The sequence below is a fragment of the Lactuca virosa genome, chromosome 4, assembly GCF_052849685.1.
Source record: "Lactuca virosa cultivar CGN04683 chromosome 4, Lactuca_virosa_CGN04683_v6, whole genome shotgun sequence".
Lineage (NCBI taxonomy): Eukaryota > Viridiplantae > Streptophyta > Magnoliopsida > Asterales > Asteraceae > Lactuca > Lactuca virosa.
This window is the reverse complement of record NC_136429.1, coordinates 412,744,589-412,766,682: the sequence shown is the minus strand read 5'-3', so window position 1 is coordinate 412,766,682 and position 22,094 is coordinate 412,744,589. Positions and strand designations below refer to the sequence as shown.

At 34.2% G+C, this 22,094-nt stretch overlaps 2 protein-coding genes and 1 pseudogene across 2 annotated transcripts; 2 read left to right on the top strand and 1 right to left on the bottom strand.

Annotated features, from left to right (window-relative positions):
* Nucleotides 1–4,892: 4,892 nt before the first annotated feature.
* On the bottom strand, nt 4,893–5,502 carry LOC145106538 (secreted RxLR effector protein 161-like). Its single transcript, XM_079043494.1, has 2 exons — nt 5,379–5,502; nt 4,893–5,278 (listed from the first exon to the last, which is right to left on the bottom strand). Exons 1-2 carry the CDS (start codon nt 5,500–5,502, stop codon nt 4,893–4,895), a joined length of 510 nt encoding a protein of 169 aa, XP_078899620.1.
* Nucleotides 5,503–13,125: 7,623 nt separating this feature from the next.
* On the top strand, nt 13,126–18,542 carry LOC145106537 (transcription factor bHLH27-like; annotated as a pseudogene).
* A 1,189-nt stretch (nt 18,543–19,731) lies between these two features.
* Nucleotides 19,732–21,467, top strand: LOC145108915 (phenylcoumaran benzylic ether reductase Pyrc5-like). The gene is made up of 5 exons (XM_079046000.1): nt 19,732–20,008; nt 20,130–20,264; nt 20,490–20,727; nt 20,817–21,020; nt 21,127–21,467. The coding sequence occupies exons 1-5, from the start codon at nt 19,826–19,828 to the stop codon at nt 21,291–21,293; spliced, it is 927 nt and encodes a 308-aa protein (XP_078902126.1). The 5' UTR covers nt 19,732–19,825; the 3' UTR covers nt 21,294–21,467.
* Nucleotides 21,468–22,094: the final 627 nt, after the last annotated feature.

The window sequence follows — 22,094 nt, the reverse complement described above, 5'->3', positions numbered from 1 at the left end:
ATCAAGATGCAACCTAGTCACATCATGTAATAAGAATCAACAATTAGGAACTTTAACAAAGTTAGATAGTGGACTTACCTGAAGCCGAGTCAAACATTTTGTCTCTACTTGCTTTAAAATATTTCAGGTATTCAGGGCAGCTTCGCTTCCAATGTCCCTTCTCATGACAATAAAAACATATAGACTCTTTGCGAATAGTACACGAGACAATCACAGACTTAGCCTTTCCCTTTACCTTTTGGTCAACCGGGTTGACCAAGGCCGATCCCCTTCCATTGGGATGAGAAAGCTTTTCTGGACTTCCAATGTTACCATTGTCCATGTCCATGGAAGTTTGAGAAATAGATTTTCCATCAATATTTGCTCGACCATTGCGCCAAATCATTGCTGATTCAGCAGCAACAAGCAAATAAGAAAGATCTATTAGGGTTATGTCGGGATCTGTCATATGGTAGTCTTTAATAAACTCACTATATGACTCAGGAAGTGACTGAAGAACCCAGTCAACAGCGAACTTCCTTGAAATAACAGCACCCAACATTCTCAACCTGTCTATGTGTGACTTCATTCCTAAGACATGAGTACACACAGGTCTTCCATCTTTATGTTTTATTTCTAGTAGAGCTTGAGTGATCTTGAACCTTTCAAGTCTTCGGCTTGTGGGTCAGGGAGAATAAATGGAGGAGGTGGGGGAGTGAAGCATGATGTTGAGGGACATCATCTTCAAGAGGAAAGCTTGTTTCAAGCGATTTGGGAAGATCATAGTTGTCTGAACCAGACATCTACAATGGGAGAAAATCAAGTTAGTTGATTCAAGTCCTTAATATAACACCCAATATGAAATATTAAGGCTAGGACCCAACACAATATTTTATAACTTGGAAGAGGGATGCCGTAATCCAAGCTATAAAATATTTGAAGGTAGGTGAATGACGATTCACCAATTTCCACCATGAAAAACGAAATAATTTATTAGGTTTTAATTGGATTTGAAACTCCTATATCTTTTGAGATTCATTGAACTTTTCAATGGCATGTTTCAATCTCGATTGTGCCCTTCAGGTTTTGTGACTGGGATGCCGAGGATCACAAAACAAGGTGTGAATAACCATGCAAACTCACTTGGTACCCTTAATATTATCACCTAATCGATGTGTCGGTTAACCACACACGCTCCACCGATCTATGATAAACATTAAGTCACCCTTCGTGATCCTTACTAGTCCAAGTTAGTGTGCCGGTTAACCACACACGCTCCACCAACGACTTGGTAAGGTACAAAGTGTGAATTTCATGGGTTAGCACCATATTCACATTTTCCTAAAGTAACTAAGATTGGGAATTTATAAAAGGTTTAGTTACTTTATAATATTCATTATACTTTTAATGAGAATTTAAAGTCATTGTCCTACCCGTTCGGCTAACGACCCTCCACCGATCAAGGAAGCGGTGGGTGAGAATGGACACCCATTAAGTTGCCATTTTATAGGCAACAACCTTATACCCCCCTTATAGACCGGCTTCGTGAATGAGGCCTACTAACGGTAAAACAACTTGATCTTATACATATGTAATAATTAACCATTAATGTTATAAATAGTATAAGGGTTGAATTTTAACTTTTAAAACTCTAAGGGTTTGGAATTAAAGTCTATTAAAGTGTGTGAAACTTTACAAATTCCAAAACTTGAGGGCAAGTTTTGTAACTATCCAAAACTTTTTCATTTCATAACTTATGAATTAAAGGTTCATAAAAATGAAGACTCTTCATTTTATGTAACTTATGTGTTTTAAATGTGTGTTTAAAAGAAGTGACCTTTGGATATCCATAACTTGAGGACAAATTATGGATTCCATTAAAACACATAAATGATCAAGAATTAATCCTAAACAATTCAGCAAATAATTCCTATCATCTTCTAAATTCATAAGAACATGAACATGATCATCAAAGTTTCAAGAATTATATGAACACATACAAAGCATGAAATTTTGATATAAGCTATTGTAAATGGATTAGAACTACCATTACACCAACTAAAACAAGTTTTAAAACACCAAAACAGTTTAGGGTAATGTTTCTAGTCCATTTCCAGCAGCAAAAGTCTCTGCATTCTGAGGCTCCTACTCCCCGAGTGCACGAACCTACTCGGCGAGTAGGATGAGTTTGCACATGAACTCGGCGAGTCCCCCCATGGACTCGGCGAGTTCATCAGTCAGACAGCAAAAAATCGACTTTTTATCACTATTTTGCATCAAGTATCAAACAAACAAGCCTAGGCTCTGATACCACTGTTGGGTTTTGAGCATTCTAACACTTCCTAAGTGTACATGCAACCCTAATAAACCTTGGATCTATGTTTGTCTAAGGTACATGCAAAATATTAATTTCCAAGGTTTATAACCTATCTAGCATGGCATGGGGTACTTTTAAACATAAAAGGACTAGATGAATTACATACCTTTTGTTGATTGTTGATTCCTTGGAGTTTGAGAGCCAAGCACCAATAATGTGAATGCCTCAAATGGAAATCACAAATCACCACAAACTTGGAAAATGTATGAGAGAGTATACTAACACTTAGAAATCGGCCACCACTATTACACACACACTAGGGTCTTATTTCATGCAACATGAGCTTGTTTATATAGTGTGCATGGTTAGGGTGAAACCCTAATAACCCATGTCTTTTCCTTTCCAAGGATCCATGGGTTAAAACCTCCATGGATCATCCATGGACTTCCATATAAGCTTAGCCCATTAACAAATGAGTATTAGCCCACACCATATAAATATAATAGCCCATGATTTAATTAGTCTTCCTTTTAATCACTAAATTAATTCATAATTAATTCAAGATTAAAACTAATTAAATAACATGACTTTATATTAATATATTATAACTTATAATATATTAATAAATCGTAAGTATACAATTCTCATAAAATTATCCATAAACAGTTTGGGTGAAGTGCAACCCAAATGGACCATGTCGGGTCGGGTCAAGTATATACCAAATAAGTTATGGACTTAGACACCTTATCCAACAGATAGGAGTTCCCTAAGTATGTGCACGGTGGTGATTCTTCATGTGTATTTGTGGGTGCTCAAGGTAGCATTAGGGTTGGATCGACTTATATGCATGGTTAGGTCGGGATTATAGTCTGCGGATTGGAACAAGAGTTCGAAACCTCAAGTGAGGGAGAGCCGGCTATGTAGGAGAGGACACCAAGATGGGTTCAGGGTTTTGCCCAACAGACCTAGGTCGGCCCGGATAGACTGAAGGCCAACGGGGCGTACCAGTCAGGCCGAAGGCCCGGAAAACGGTCCAGACAGGCTGAAGGCCCGGGGAGGCGGTCCAGACATGCTGAAGGTTCTGAGAGTGGTTCAGATAGGCTGAAGGCCCGGTGAGGTGGTCCAGTCATGCTGAAGACTCTATATGTATTCTATTAGATATACGTTCAGGTATGGAGTGTGCTGCTACGCTGTAGCAATCAGTATGTCTGTCTCCTGGTATTGAGCATGCTGCTTTGTGATAATAACCAGTGGAACTGTATGTTATCTGTGCTTGCTGGTTATCACTTATGGAATGCCCTTAGGGACTATTGGTGGTCATGAGGGAGAACGTTTTGTGCAATAACTTATTCTATATGGGAATTGTGCATGGTAGAGTTTCAGATTCAGATTTAGATCAAGAGTTCGGGCATTATCCTTCTGAGGATCGTATGCGACTTTGTTTTTGTAAGAATTGCTTGGGTAGCAAATATGCGGGGCTTAACGGTGCTGGAGAATGACGTCAAGGTATGTGTGTTATCGGAAGCATTCCATTCATAGGCTGTGGGCCTAGTGATCGTAAAGATTCATTCCTTCTGCTTGTATTATTCTTGGGATTGACGTGTTGATGGGGTCATGGAAAATTGTAAACCCGTTGGATGGATAAAGGAAGTAGTAAGGACTGAGGGAAGTATCCGTCATGTATTAGATTGAATCTGTGAAATGTTTGCCCTGTATTCCTTTATGTTCGTAAATTGATGTTAGGGATCGGATGAAATGCGGAATTTCTTGGTTTGATTGTCTTCTTTCATCGGTTCGGAAGTTGGTAATGGCACGACAGAGAGTCAAAGGTTATACTAAGGTTTTGGTGTACCGTATGGATTTGGATTGGTAGAGGTTCGCTATCGATCTATTCAAGGATCTTTTCGGCATGATCTGTGGTATCTTCAGTCAGAAACTTGAAGTGGAATCATGGATGGCCATTTCGGGATGGCTTACAGTGGAAACTTGCATTGGGAATCACAAGTGTATCCATGCGAGGCATGCATCCTGAAGGTCTGTGACGTGAGTATAGGATCTTTGGTGGTGGTGCGGGACGCGAGATTCAAGCAAAAGGTGTGACGTCGTCAATGTTGAAATCGAGGGCTGCTGGGTTAGAATGTCCCTGTCTTTTAGGCTCTGGGAACCTGGTGGCGGGATCAGGCGTGGGACTGGTAGTTTCAGCGGCGGGGAGGAAATCTTTACCTTCGGGTTTAGTGAGAGGTTGTGATGAATCAAAAGATTCTGGGATGGAATGCAACGGTAAACCCTTGGATGTCGGGTCGTGAGTTTAGAAACGAGTCAGGTCTTTCTTCTGGTATTTAGCATGTTGCTTCGTGGTAATCACCTGTAGGGTTGTATTCTATGAGGAATTAGTAAACGACAAGGAGCGGTATGATTACTATTTTTTCGGTATTATGTGCACACTTGATCCTGATTGGCTAGTTGGATGGGTTGAGGCGGTCGTGCTCTATGTAGTAGGCCAAGATACCCGGTGCAGGCCGACTGTAAGTCGTAGGCACGGAGGCTCCGGGGGAGCGGTTGGGTTGAGGTGGTAGGCTGACAAACCCTGAGAATTTCAATCCGATGGTTGATTGGTGGTAATGATCCCATGTACCATATGATGCCTAACACCCAAATGTCGTGACTTTTGATTATACACTTGACTGTATGCTCCGGAAAAGGTGGCAACACTATCACAGTGTATAGAAATAGGTGATATAGGATTTGGCCACAACAGAACTTCATATATCAAATTCCTTAACCATTCTGTTTCTTTTCCAACAGTTGCAAGGGCTACAAATTCATATTCCATAGTTGAATTTGTGATACAAGTTTGTTTCTTAGAAGCCCATGAAATGATACCTCCACCAAGAAGAAACACCCAACCACTTGTAGAAGAGTGGTCCTCAACATTAATGATCCAACTAGCATCTGAATATCCTTTAATAACTGAAGGAACCCCTACATAAGTCAAACCAAAATCCATGGTTTTCTTAAGAAACTTCCGCACCCTCCCTTATTGCTTGCCAGTGATGAGTACTTGGATTGCTAGTAAACCTACTTAGCTTTCCTAAAACAAATGCAATATCAGGAATTGTGTTGGTCACAACATACATCAAACATCCAATAACCTTTGAATAATCAAGTTGTGAAACTGCTTCACAAGTATTTGTAATAAGTTTCATACTTGGATCAAAAGGAGTACTCACAAGAGAACAATCTAAACAATGAACTTCTTAAGCACTTTCTAAATGTAATGAGACTGTGAAATTGAGATTACTTGATGCTCAAGTTTGATTCTTATTCTAAGAATCAATTATTCCTCCCCCATATCCTTCATGCAGAACTGAGATGATAAAAACTCTTTAGTCATGTCAACTTGCCTTTGACCAGTACCAAATATCAACATATCATCTACATACAAGCATATGATCACTCCTTTGCCATATTCATCAAATTTTCTATATACACACTTGTTTGATTGATTCAACCTGAAACCATGTGACAAGACAACATCATCAAATTTTTGATGCCACTATTTTGGTGCTTGTTTTAGCCCATACTATGATTTAACTAATTTACTCACCTTATGCTCATTTCCAGGAATTATAAAACCCTAAGGTTGTTTCATATATACCTCCTCCTCTAAATCACCATTTAAGAATGTTGTTTTAACGTCCATTTGGTGAATGACCAAATTATGAATTGCTGCTAAGGAAATCATCAGTCTAGTTGTAACATCCTGTTTCAAAAAGTTTCTTATTTCGGGATTGTGGATAGTAAATAGATCACGTAAAGGCCTTGTGCTTCAAGGGAATGGGGTTTAGACCTTATTGGATGATGATAATGTTGGATAAGTGATTAAAGCCTTGGTTTGTGTCTTTGAATCAAAGGGTAAAATGGGAAAAGTGATGTTTTAGACTTCTTTCACAAATTATGGTTTTTAGTTTAACATGTTTTCAGCCAAAAATAACTAGATAGAAGTGTGGGGCTCGTCAATACCTTTCCGTGGATATAAAGATCGTTGAAAATGGAGTTGAAACGAAGAAGTTATGACTGTTTGAAGTTGGAGTGAAATTAGGTGAAAACCCGTTCTCATGAGGTGAGAAGTAATTCTCACGATGTGAGAGTGCTCACGAGGTGAGAATATATTCTCACGATGTGAGAGTGCTCACGGGGTGAGAATATATTCTCACGACATGAGAACTGTGCAACCCAAAGCCCACAACATTTTTAGGGTTTTTAAGGTATTTAAAGGTAAGGATTCATGTTTTAGGGTATTTTCTTAGCTTCCATCATATCTAGAAGCTCGTGGGAGAAACCTTAGCCTCTATTTTCAAGTTTTGAGCCTCCCCTCTCCTCTCTTATCCATTTATAAAGTTTTTGGTGGTTTTGGAGCAATGTTTTCATGCAAGATTGATCCTTGAAGCTTGGAAATTGAATATCTCAACTTTCATCTACCTTCTAGACCCTTGCAAGTTATAAAGTACCAAGTTTTATTGCATATTCATCTTGTATCTAAGTGTATTTTGTGTTTTGGTCCATTTTAATGAGTTTTTAATGAGAATTGGGGATAAAGTTTGCAACTTTATTATTCTCTAAGGGCCCATGAGCATTGTATGTTTCAGATATGGACTCCAACACCCTTTTGATCAGTTTAGAATGTTTTCTTGGACCTCTTGGACTAGGAAAGTTTTGATCTTTTGCCTTCCCTTTCAGCCATGCAAGTTATCTTGATCATTTAGGTTATTTTCGGGTAAAAAAGTTTAGATCTTGAAAGTTTGAGACAATCTTATGTATAAAGTTGGAAAGTTTATCCATCTAAACATCATGTTGATTCAGATCTAAAGGTTGGAGTCTTGGACTTAACGGATTTAGTTGAGAAAGATGCATTCTTGGTCCCTTTGAGACATAAAGACTGGATCTTGATTGTTTGGACCATCCTAATGGATAAATTTGGAAACTTTATCCATTATGAAGCTATTTAGGATCTAGATATGAGATTATGGGCCTTGTTCCAAAGAGATTAAGCACTTAATGAAGATTTTGGCCATCTAACCAGAAGTCACGACGTGACACAGGATGTGTCACGACGTGACGGTGCCCAGAGTTACAATTGTTTTTTCATTTCATTCTCACGACGTGACCAAGGAATGGTCACGACGTGACGTTAACTTTGACCATTGACTTTTTGACAAGTTGGACTTTTGGTCAAACTTGGGTAGAATTGAGTATTTGACTAAGGATTGGTCTCAGTTTGGTTTTAGGAAGTTTGGATTGGTTGTTCTGATGCTGAGGTAGCTGTTGGGCTTCTGTCAAGTGGTTTAGGTGAGTTTTCCTCACTACACTTGTGGGTCGAAGGCACCAATGCCGGCCCACTAGGTTATGTATCCTGGTATATAGGATGATGTTATGCTAGTTATATGATATGTATGATTACCTGTATTTGATGGATATGTTTTTATGTTCATCTGTTGTATATGTCGACATATTATGGAGGGGTTGAGGCGGTCCTGCTTTGTGCTGAAGGCCATACTCGGGCAGTCCGGATAGGTTGTAGTCCCCGCGAGGCGGTCCAGTCAGGCTGAAGGCCTGGAGAGCGATCTGGATAGGCTGTAGGCTCTACAAGGCGGTCCAGTCATGCCGAAGGCTCGGAGAGCGGTCCAGATAGGTTGTACGCCCTACAAGGCGGTCTAGTCAGGCTGAAGGCTTATATTTGTATGCTTTTGTTTGTTATGTTGTGTGATGGTACTCTGAGGGAACTCACTAAGCTTTGTCTTACGGTTTCAGTTTATTGTATCAGGTACTTCAGAGGATCATGGGAAAACGAAGGCGTAATTGTGAACATCTTCCTGTTTTTATGACATTGGATCTTGGGATACTCTGATTTAGAATAATACTTTTGAAACATTGGTTTTGTAAACACTTTGTGGATGAAATAGGTTGTTTTTGAAAAGTTAAAATTTTATTGTGATTTTTGGGATGTTACACTAATGGTAGATACGAGCAATTGGAGCATAAGCTTCAAAATAGTTAATGCCGGGTCTTTTTCTAAAACCTTGAATAGCCAATAAAGTCTTAACCTTGTTAATTGATTCGTCAACTTTCATCTCCTTTTAAATATCTACTTGCAACCCAAAGGTTTGCATCCAGGAGGGAGATCAGACAACACCCAAGTATATTTCGCATTATGAAATCCATCTCATCAGTTATTGCTTCTTTCCAGAAAGCAACATCTTTAGATTTCATTGCTTCATCAAATATTTTAGGATCTTCTTCAATACTAAAACAATATGAATATTGATTTTCAATTTCATCTCTAGAACCCTCAACTAGGTAAAGCTGAAAATCATTACCAAATGATTTAACTTTCCTTTGTATTTTGCTTCTTCTAATCTCAGGTGATTCATTTGAATAATGTAAAACTTCCTTGGTAGCTCCACTGGAACTAGGAACCAAATCCTTAGGTCAAGGCATGGATGAAAATCGATATTCATTAAAAATTGCATCTCTTGATTCTATAATAGTGTTAAATGAAACAGAAGCATTAGGTTCTATAACATAAAACCTATAAGCCTTTGAATGCTCAGCATATCCAATAAAGATACAATCAATACCTCTTTCACCCAAGGTCTTCAACTTTGGTTCCGTCAGCCTTACAACAGCCCGACAACCCCAAACTTTAAGATATCCTAAGCCTGGTTTCTTTTTGTACCAAAGTTCATAGGTAGTTATCTTGTTCCTCTTATTTGGAACTCTATTTAGAAGATAACATGTGGTTAGCATAGCTTCTCACCATAATCCATCACTCAAACCTGAGTATGATAGCATAGAATTCACCATTTTCTTTAGAACTCTGTTTTTCCTTTCAGAAATCCCATTTTGTTGAGGAGTATATGGAGAAATTATTTCATGTATGATTCCAATAGATTGGAAATAACTCGGAACATAATATTCCCCGCCTCTATCAATGCGAAGTCTTTTGATTAAATCATTTGTTGCAATTCAACTTCATTTTTATAAATTTTGAATTTATCAAGGGCTTCATCCTTGGAATGTAACGAGTATACATAGAAAAAACGAGAATAATCATCTATAAAGGTAACTATGTATTTCTTATTTCCTAAGGATAAAGTTGAATGCAAATCACATAGATCACTATGAATTAATTCAAGCATAACAAAATTCCTATTAATATTAGGAAAAGGTTGTCTAGTTATCTTAGTTAGTATACAAGTTTTACATTTTTCTATGTTAACATCAAAAGATGGTATTAATCTATTTTGGACATTTCAAGCATTCTTTTATAATGTACATGTCCTAAACGAGTATGCCATAACGAAGAATCATCAATACTAAGAAGAAGCCATGTATATAGAATCTGCAACTTTATTATTTACATTTGATCTAAACATTCCATTACGACAATATCCAAACCCAATGAATGTACCACCCTTAGATAATACATACTTATCAGATTCATAGACTTGTTTATAACCACACTTGTTTGCTACACAACCAGAAACAAGTTCTTTCTAATCTTAGGAACATGAATAACATTCTTAAGAAAAAAGTCTTTTTCCAGACCTAAAATATAAAGACACAGATCCACGACCCATAACATGTGCTTTATTATGGTCTCCCATGTATAACACCGATCCACCATTAACTACTTCAGAATCCTTAAACCAAGGGCGATCTTTACACACATGACTCATCGCCCCCGAGTCTATCCACCATGCATGATCATTAATCTGAACATATAATGATTCAAGAATAAGTGTTCAATGATATATAACATCAGTAGTAATATTTTTAGAAATAAAATTCTGACCTTTTTGTTTTGGACCTTGATCTTTAGATCCTTGTCATCAACATAAAGGAAAACTATCACACCGGAACAGGATGAACTAAACCAACTATAAACACATTTGATTGACTGGATCAAATTGAAACCACATGACAAAATAACCTCATCAAATATTTGATTCCATTGTTTGGGTGCTTGTTTTAGCCCATATAATATATTGACAAGTTTACTCACCTTATGCTCATTACCAGTCATAGTAAAACCTTCCGGTTGTTTCATGTAAACTTCTTCATCAAGCTCTCCATTTAATAAGGCTTTTTTGACATCCATTTGAAGGATAATTAGATTGTGAATATCCACCAAGGCCACCAACAATCTAATGGATGGCATATGAGCCATTGGTTATAGGTGTCAAAATAATCGATATCGGGTTTTTGTATAAACTCTTGAATGACCAACTAGGCTTTGAAATTATAAATATTTCCATCTACCTTCATATTCTTTTTGAAGATCCATTTGCAACCCAAAGGTTTAGAACCTGGTCGTAATTTAGACAACACCGACATCTTGTTATCTAAAATTGACGATAGTTCATCATCAATTACTTCCTTCCAAAAGGCAACATCTTGATACGCCATGGTATCTTTAAATTTCTTTAGATCATCCTAAATAGTATAACAATAAGATTATTGAAACCCTAGATCATCTTTTGATCTTCCCATCAAGTACAGTTGGAAATCAGAACCAAATTTTTTTGGCAATTCGACCATGTTTGCTTCTCTGGACCTATTGAGTTTCCAGATATGATACACCTTCTAAAGTTTTTGATTTTTTTCCCCTTAGTTACTGTTAGAAATTAGATCCTTATATCTTGTGATTGATGAAAATTGCATTTCATCAAAAATTGTACCACACGACTCAATTACGGTGTTTACCAACCCCAAATCATTTGGATCAATAACATATAACCTCTATGCCTTGGATTTTTTAGCATATCTAATGAAAATACAATCAATTCCTCTTTCTCCCGAAGTATTGTTTTTGGGTTCAGGTAATTTAATAACCGCCTGTCAGCCCCAAATTCGAAAGTAACTCAAATTGGGAGTCTTTTTGAACCAAAGTTTGTATGGGGTTGTTTTATTCATTTTGTTTGGAACTCTATTTAAGACATACCATGCGGTGAACATTTCCTCTCCCTAAAACCCCTTACTAAAACCCGAATAAGACAAGATCGAGCTAATCATTTCTTTCAAAACTCAATTTTTCCGTTCGACAACACCATTTTGTTGTGGTGTATATGGAGTTGTGATCTCGTGGATGATTCCAACTGATTAGAAATAATGGGGACCCATACATTCCCTTCCCTATTCAGCTCTAAGAAATTTAAGTGGATTTCCCAATTGCAATTCTACATAGGTTTTGTATATTTTGAACTTTTCCAAGGCTTCATCTTTGTAATGCAACAAATCCACATAAAAGCTGGCTTCCATCATCAATGAAAGTGATCACATACTTTTTATTACCAAACGTGGGAGTAAAATAAAGTCATAGAGATCACTATGAATTTAATCCAAAATTCAAGAATTACGATTAATGTTTGGAGATGGTTTTTATTATTATTATTATTATTATTATTATTTTATTTTTATTTTTTATAATTTTCGTTAACATCTAAGTTTTACATTTTTCAACAATAATATCAAAAGTCGGAATGAATCCATATTTTGACATTTCATGCATTCTTCTAAAAGTGACACGATCCAAACGAGCATGCCAAAGCATAGATTCATCAGTTTTAGGAGATGAAGAAGAAGATGACATAAAAACATAATTATCAACACTAAGAAAGGATTCAACTATATTCAAACGGAACATACGATTGCAAAAATATCCAAAACCAATAAACGTGCCAAATCGAAATAGAATAAACCTATTTGATTGAATAACTTGTTTAAACCATCAAAATTTAAACAACCACTACTTATAAGGTTCTTAGGCAGCTTAGGAACAAACAAAACATCAAATAACTAAATAGTTTTTCCAGAAGTAAACTTAAGACTAACAACTTCAATACCACAAATTAATTGAATCGACTCATCAACACCCATATTAAAAGTGGATCCATCATCAATTGGTGTCAATTTATCGAACAATTGACGATCTTTGCACATATAACTAGTCAACCCACCACGTACAATCACTATCCTGTACATAAAATGATTCAGCAATTAGCGAAAAATAATTATGAATAGAACTATTATGATTAGAAAATTTCTGACCTTCTTTTGGTGCAGTAGAATCCTTAGACCAGTTGTTTCCAGCACCACTGTTTCCAACACAATTCCTATTGAGATTCACTCGATACTCATGCTTAATGTGTCCACTCATTTGACATCTCCAACAAACCAGATCCGAAGGTTTATTATTTGGTTTGTTATGGCTGTCATACTGGCGTTTGACGCCCTTCCTATTGTGATTTTGATTATTTTTGTACACTTCTACCATATGGACAAAAGGTTGTCCAACATTACGTTTCACCTTGTTTTTGTCATATTCTTGAATACAGAGTGATTCCTTAATTTTTATGTGACTCCCGAGTTGTACAGTTGAAAACTCTTCTTTTTGATGTTTTAAGTTATATTTAAAGACCTTCCTAGATGGTGGTAACTTATCAATCACACTCGACACAACAATACATTCATCCATATTCATCTTGTGTAGAGTGAATTAACCAATAATGCACATGATTTCATTGTATTTTTCCATAACATGCCTTGATTCTACCATTTTATAGATATTAAAATCACTTACCATAAGCTTCTTGCTAGAACCATCCTCAATAATATACTTAGACTCAAGAGAATTCAATTATTCCTTCGCATTCTCCACATTTTGCTAGAAATCGAAGAGTGGATAAGACATACCATTAAGAATGTGGCCTCTATAGATGTAGTCATCATTCTCCCACGTGCATCAGTATCTTGTCTGTTCCCCTAATATGCGTGTGCTTCTAGTGCTGGAGTGCTCAGAACATGAACCACCTTCAGAGTGGTCAATAGAAACTGCATCTTCTTCTGCCAGCGATAGAAATCGTTTCCTTGGAACTTCTCCAACTTGTTGAGCTTGGAAGTCATCTCTTTCACCGACTCACTCATGATTTCAGAAATAGAAACATAATATCATATTTGAATGTTAGAATTGAGATAAGACGAGGGTTTCTGAAATCGATGTGAGCTTGGATCTTTTTGAAGGACCGTGTGAAAATTTTCAAATCTGATATTTTGACTCTATGCCTAGGTTACACAAATCCAGATTATGGGGATAATCCTACAAGGAATAGTATCGTCTCAAGGCACTAATAAGAGGCCACGAACTAGGGTTTATATAGGATTCAAATGCTTCTGATTATCAAAGATAAGTATCAATCAACATTAAATATTGATTTTATCCCATAAATGAGGGATAACGGTTTCAAGGATAATTGTGGAGAATATATTTTAAATATAAGGGAGGGCACTGCCCCTTGGACCCCGCTAGCAAGGGGGCATAGCTCCCTTGACCCTACCATTTGGTCGAACATAGATCAAACTTGTTTTATACAAGTATGCACTCCGCACCTCCTAACTTGTAATAAAATCAATGATATAAACTCTACTGGTAATCTATAAGTTCCTACTAAAATGACTTGATGACAGGGGCGAGTGTACAGTGTTATAAAGGGTGTCCATGGACACCCCTAAATCTCAAATTTTATTTACAAGATATAACGATAAATTCCATGGGACACCTGTTGGGAAAAAGTCCGGACACCCTTGGATACAGTAACACAAAAGAATAAATAATACAATATTTTGATTTGATTTATCACATTTGTCAATCGCAATTTCTTATTAATCTTTAAAACTTACAAAAAAATTCAAGAGCAGAAATTTAGGAGTTTGTTAAGTAAACAAAATATTTTTCAAATATATAATAAGAAAGAATATTGCAAGCTCAGATCGATCTATAAACTGTAAAGGGTAGAAAATTAGTAAAGTGGAAAACAAAAACCTAAAAAATTATGATTTTCGAGTGCCCTTTGTCTTCCAAAAACCGAATTGCCGCCTTCCGGCCGCCGCTAATTTTTTGGTGTCGCCGACAATAACGACTCCGACTGTCTCGATCTCCAGTGACCGCAGGTTGTCTTCAACATGTCTTGGGGTCATAGTTTTAGACTACTGGTCGTCTCTCACCTGCTCTTCGCCACTCGTACCAGATACCATCCCCACCTTCATCCGACCGGACTGGACCATCTATCGCCGACACTGCAACCACAAACATGCGTTGCTTCTCCTCTATTCAATTTTTATTTGGGTAAGTCTTTCTTTTCTTTCTTTTAGGACTTAAGGTTAAATTTCTTGTAGCAGTGGATATGGTCGATATGGACTGTAAAGCAATTAAAGGAAAAAAAAAGCATAGTCTACCTACAAACTAGAAAAGTCATAGTCTAAAGTCTAAACCTATCATTGCTTTTGTGATCATATGTCAGGCATCACACGTCTCTTATTGCTTTCTATAATGAACAGATGTAATTATCATTTTAATTTACTTCACTAAAATTGTACTAAATAATACTTCCGACATATATAACGTAATAAAGCTTAAATGAAACAAAAAAAAGGCACTCTTCTTGTTTTATTATACTTTTTTTAAGTGATTTTTTATATATATTATTTGTTTAAATTAGATGCTTTATTTATATTATAGATATATATTGATAGTGTATATGTATTTGTTTTTGATGATTTATATAGATTTGTAATTATTTATTTTATTATTTTTGGCATGATGCTAAAAATTTACATAAAAAGGTGAAAAAAGCTCCTTATGGTATGATCATGATACCAACAACAAAACGATGAATAACAAACACCTTGATCAAAGTATATCGACAAACCGACTCATAACCAAAATTTTCGACTCATTTATTTTATAATGGGACACACGTGAGTTTGAATCCTAGATTCGTCACTGCTTAATGATACTAAAATCACCAACACAAGCCTCCATGTTGTAATTCTCCAAACTCAACATTCAAAGGACCTATTGGTGATTGACATTCACCTTCCTCCACAAATATTTTAATAGATAAATTTCTTGATAAATAAAATAACACTAACAAAAGCTTTGAATTTAATATTTTATATTACAATTTTAAAAGTGCAAAGAAGAAAATAGCAGAAAATAAAAGAATAAAAGTGTTTGGTGACAATATGAATAATATCATTAACCTAGACTGCTTTTAAGGAAAAGTTCTAAAATCACCAACTTCTCCAAAACCATATTTTTTCCAATAATTTAAAGTATTTTCTTATTTATGATATATCATATGAATTATTTTATGTTGAAACATACCTATCATATTCTATTAATTAAAATAAGCCCAACATTTCAACATCATTTAGTATCATATTTAAACAAAGATTAATCAAAAATCGCAAAGCAAGAGATGTGTTGATGAAAGCTATTAAGGGGATACTTTAAGTTTAAGCTTTAATAAAAACCGGATGAAAACGACACGGTAACTACCCTAAACTAAAGTATTGAGAATTACACTTACGCCGTTGAAGAATTGTTTATTTTTATGTATTTTGTATTACTTTATATATATATATATATATATATATATATATATATATATATATATATATATATATATATATATATATATATATATATATATATATATATATATATATATATAGGTGGGTTCAATTGAGAAAATAAAAAAGGTTGAGAATGGGAGAATCATTCTCAGTCACTCATTTAATTAGCCTCTAAACATAAAGGACACGATGACAAACTTGTAAATATGATATAATAGCCTTCAATCACAAATACGTAAGTGTAGAGAATTAGATAATAGTTGAAATTCATTCATTTTTTGCTCTTTCAATCCAACCTTCAATTCTGCTTGAATATGAACATATCTTCAACATCTACGATTAATTATACTCCCAACATCATTAGAACAACATCATCGATAATCAACAAAAAATTCAATTCGTATCATTCATTCAACATCGTTCATCAAATAAAACATCGAAATTAAGGTTAGAAAAAGATTAAATCATTTTTTGTTTGAAAATTTTCATATATTTCTCTACCAATCTACTATTTTGTAAGATTTAAATAGTCAAAGTAACATATTTATCACATTTTTTAAAAAGTTAACTTGTATGCACTCCAACTGTTTGATGAAATGCATAAACTAAATTACCACGTTATATTCACATATGAATATGTTTTCTCACCTGAATCAATATGTGATTATTAAAACACAAAACAAATATGCAAGTCTGTATGTTATTCATATGTGAATAACATATAAAAATTATATATATTTCTGAAAACACCTTGTAATATTCATATATGAATATACTGTGCAATATTCACATATGAATATACCAACTATTATTCATAAGTGAATATACGATCTAATATTCACAAGTGAATATACTATGTACTATTCTCATGTGATATACCATGTAATACTATATAATATTCACATATGAAAATATCATCTAATATTCATAAGTGAATATACCATCTAACATTCACAAGTGAATATACTATGTAATATTCACAAGTGAATGCATCGTCTAATATTTAAATATGAATATACTATGTTTAGTATATGCTATATTCATATATGAATGATACTTAAATTGTAAAAAAAAAAAACAAATCATAGTTTTTATTCATAAGTGAATAACGAATGTACTGTAGTAAAAACCTGATTCATTTTTATTCACTTATGAATAACGATAGCTGAAAATATAAAAAAAATAAATTTTTTATTTTATCTTAAAACTATATCAATATTTGTAGAGAATAAAAAATCATGAATTTTGGTATATTTAAAATCATTTTTCGATAAAAATAGCTTCCTAAAAATTAAGAAAAAACATAAAAACTATGTTTTTGTATATATTAAGGTAATGCTTAGCATAGTTTAAGGAAACATGTTTTGTTGGAAAACACATGTGCATTCCTTTCCCATTTCCGTCGGTACGTTGGAGGCTTTTGCGGCAAAAATAAATGATTGGCTGAGAATGATTTCCCCGTTCTCAACCTTTTTTTTTCTCAATTGAACCCTCCTGTATATATATATATATATATATATATATATATATATATATATATATATATATATATATAGAGAGAGAGAGAGCTAGGTTCATTTGTTTAAACTAAGTATTGTGTTATCGTATGCATAAATGTGAGCCAATCAAAATTAAATAAAAAATTAAATAATTAAATAAATAAATAAGGGTAATTTAGTCATTTGTTTAATAACTTCCAAAAATAATCCCTATAATCATGGTATCTCTCCAGTTTAAATCTCCTTCCCCTCTTTATCTAAAAATCGATTTCTGAAAACCCTAAATTGAACAAATCGACATCCCCACCCTTGTCCCTCCAGCCGTCATTTCCCCTTTATTCCAGTCTGCATCAAGTTCCGATTCCGGCTCGGAGTCGGACGACGAAGCTCAAGCTGCTCTCGAATTACAAAACCCTAGAAACGGAGCTCTCGACAAGGAGCAGCGAAGCAGCGGCGCATGTGAGTATAAAAACTATTGGGAGACCAATATGTTTCTCCAAACCGAAGAATTCGATAGGTAATCATACTAATTAACTAATCATATGATCTTCTCTTTTTCTCTTTGTTGTTTAAACCTGAATCCATCGTTTTCTTCTGCAATTTCTGAAATACAGTTGGGGCGGATTGGAGGAAACATTTTCCGGCTACTGTGATTCAAGTTCGCCGGACGGAACTCAGTCGTTGGCGGCCTCTAAAGGAGGATTATTGAAGAGGATATAATGAAACTAGAGTCTCAAAAATCAGAATCTGGGGTTTACGATTTTGATTAGGACACAGTGTTCATGTCAACGGAAAAATCAAAGAAGAAAAGGATTCAGCAATCTCCAGATACAAGTGATTCAAGGGCCTTTCCGATTGAAATTATTGAAGTAAGTCAAAGTCTTGAACTGTTTTTACGTACTCTCATGATTTTATCTCAAATTGATGACTGTGTTAAACTGTTAATTAATAGTTAAAAGTGTCATACGTGGGAGAGAAGATAGCATTGGTGAGTTTGAAATGCAGGAAAAGAAGAGACACGATAGTCAAGATTTGTGAGGTTTTTGAATCTTTGAAGCTCAATGTTGTCACTGCCAACATCACTGCTTTTCCTGAGACCCTTTTGAAGACACTCTTCATTCAGGTTTGCACTAGAAAACATACACTTCGGTGGTGTGTTCTTGACTGAAAACGAAGAAGAGAAGGAATGCAGGGGTGATTTTTCTTTTGTATTAAATATTGATTGTGAATCGATGCAGAAAAGAATAGAGAATGGAAGAGTGTTTATGTAGATGATTCAATGGATGATATTGGTGAGATTCCAATTCTATTGGAATGGAATCACGAATTCCAATTCTATTGGAATGGAAAGACGAATTCCAATTCTGTTGGAATCACAGATGTTGATGCTTGAAGAACAGACCACAAAATTGAAACGGACCACATTATTATTTTAGAATGTATTAATCGTTGTTAGATTTTGATGTTTTCTTTCCCATTTTGATTGTTTTTTAGTTTTATTCCTTAACAATAAATGTAATTCTTAACAATTGTTACCCGTATTCTATAAGAAATAATGTGTTTTTTGTTTTTATTCTTCAATTGATTATTCAAGGATTTGTTATTCTACAAGAAGTTTTTAAATTCATGATCAAGAAATAGGTTCAAGAATATTTTTATTATTTATGCTTCAAAAATATTTTTATTTTTGAATATACTCATAAACATATTCTGTCAGAATGTCCGAATTAAAAAAATTATAATACGTAAAATCGGATTTTTAAAATTAATAGAATCTATGATCCCTTAAAAAAATGCAATTTTCCTTTATTAAATCTATATTAATTGACTAAATTACCCTTGTAATTAATTAATATGATATTTTTAATTATATTTAATTCAATAATATATATTAATCACTTTCTTAAAATAAGTAAATTTGATTGACCCACATTTATGCATGCAATAACACAATAATTACTTTGAATAGAATATATATATATATATATATATATATATATATATATATATATATATATATATATATATATTTTCTAACAATTGTAAATTTGTAATAACTTTTTAGGTTATCAAATATAAACTAATTTAACAACCTATAAAAATTAATAACCACTGCAAAATACAAAAAGACTTATAATCCAACGGTATAGTATTTTTCTTTGAAGTATTTTAAATAAAGGATTCAAAACCACAAACAAAATATTAGTATCGTTTGATTTATAAGATTTTTTTTCCTTTTGTCGTTTTAAAAACTATTATAAATACATGTGAAATCAAATGCTATATGCATTCTTAACATATTCAACTTGTCTCCCCCCATTGTCAATGTGGACTTTTTCATTCTATATCCACATGCAACAACTACCTTAAAGTCTCAGATGATTGTTATTACCATGGGATGTACATAAAATACATTTGAATTTAATAATCACATTAAAACTCTATATATTCACATCAACACCCTCAATCTGTTCTCACATCAATCAACACCTATCTCTCTTTTCTCCCTAAATTCAACTTATCTTCAAAAACTTATTCAAAACCCGACATATCAATGGCAGAAAAAAGCAAGATCTTGATCATCGGAGGAACAGGATACATTGGAAAGTTTGTAGCAGAGGCAAGTGCCAAAGAAGGGCATCCAACTTTCATTTTGACCAGAGAAAGCACAATCAAACATCCAGAAAAATCGAAGCTTCTAGACAATTTCAAGAATCTTGGAGCCAAACTTGTTATTGTATGTATCATAATGATGTTATATATGGATATTTATAGATTCTTTTATATATTTATGAAAGTATTTCTGATAAAAATAAAATGAAAATATTGTGTTTTTATATAAACTCTTTTTCTTTCAGGGTGATCTTCATGATCATGAAAGTTTGGTGAAGGCAATAAAGGAAGTTGATGTTGTGATCTCGACAGTAGGTGGGGAATCCGTCGCTGATCAGGTCAAAATCATTGCCGCAATCAAAGAAGCTGGAAATGTCAAGGTACCTTCCTTTCACTTTTTAATTAAAATTAATTTATTGTGGCAATAATATATCTTTTATAGTTATATTTGATAAAAAAAAAACATTATTATAAAGAATTTGGACAAAATGGGTTTAGTTTTTAATCCACCCATGACCCAACCCATTATTACATGCATCATAGTTTATTTTATTTTGTACCCACTATACAACTAACTTCAAATGATTAAATTATATTTATTATAGAGATTTTTGCCTTCGGAATTCGGAACCGATGTGGACCATGTGACCGCGGTTGAACCTGCCAAGAGCATCTTTAAAGGAAAAGCAGACATTCGTAGGGCAATCGAAGCTGCAGGAATCCCACATACTTTTGTAGCATGCAATGGTTTTGCGGGCTATTTTCTACCCAACATCGGCCAAATGGACACCTACACTGCCCCTAGGGAAAAAGTTACCATCCTTGGGGACGGATCTGCGAAAGGTACAATTTTTAATGCATAATGTACAATACACTAATGCAAAAGGAAATGATTTGTTAACTTATTTTATTTATTTATTTTTTATCTATAGCTGTTTTTGTCAAAGAAGAGGATATAGCTTTGGCTACTATCAAAGCAGTCGACGACCCACGTACCTTGAATAAAATACTGATTTTCAGACCTCCAGGAAACACATTGTCGTTTAATGAGATTGTTTCCATATGGGAAAGCAAAATTGGAAAGACCCTTGAGAAAACGTTCGTTTCCGAAGAGCAAATTCTCAAAAATATCCAAGGTGAGTTTGTAAAAGGTTGCATTTATAATGTTTTGGCTCAAAACACTTTTATATAGAGTGGTGTGATGTTGTTGTGTTGAAAAATAATAAATTGTTTGTCTTGCAGAGGCTCCGTTCGGTTTAAGCGTTTTGTTGTCTATATCACATTCAGTTTTGGTGAATGGAAGTGCAACCGACTTTGAAATCGAACCTTCATTTGGGGTGGAGGCCAGTGAGCTATATCCTGATGTCAAGTTTACAACGATTGATGATTATCTTACTCCATTTGCTTAAAGTTTTTGTTTCATTTATCTTAATAATCATCTTCCTTATGTTTCGTGATTGTCATTACGAGAATTATATGGTGTTGTTGGTTTTATATTTTTTTCACAAGACTCTTTGTCTTTGTATTGTGAGTTTCATGTAATTCGCTCATTTTTTGCTATTGTTTTCTCGTTGTAATTTTAATTCTTGAACTTTTAAAAACACAAATTGTTATTGATATGAAAAGGCGATAGTGCGTTTGGCTCATAGGATCAATTCACTATTGAACAATAATGGGTTATTTTGAAAATTTTGTCAAAAAAAAAAATTTATGTTAGGTAATTATAAAACAACAAAAATGAACTAAAACAAAAACGGATCAAATGACGAGTTGAAACTTGATACATACCCAAATGCATAAAATCTTTTTTCAATTTAGTAAGAAACAAATTTATTGGAATAACAATGAAACTTGAAACATACCCAAATGCATAAAATCTTTTTTCAATTTAGTAAGAAACAAATTTATTGTAACAATATCGTATTCATAATCACTTTTAACATATTAATTACTTATAAAACAGAAAGCTTTAAAGTTATCCGGACCCAACCCGTTTTCATATGTTGCCAACCCGTATATATGATCATCCATACACATGATCAAAGAAACAAAGCAATGCTAGATTTTGTTAATTTTTTTTTTTTCATATTATAGCAACCAACTATCACACTACTACCAATGATAGTTAGGAGCTAAGCCAAAAATTAAAAATAAAGAGCTGAGAACCTCACATCTTTATACTATAAAATATAATATTATATTCAAATAAA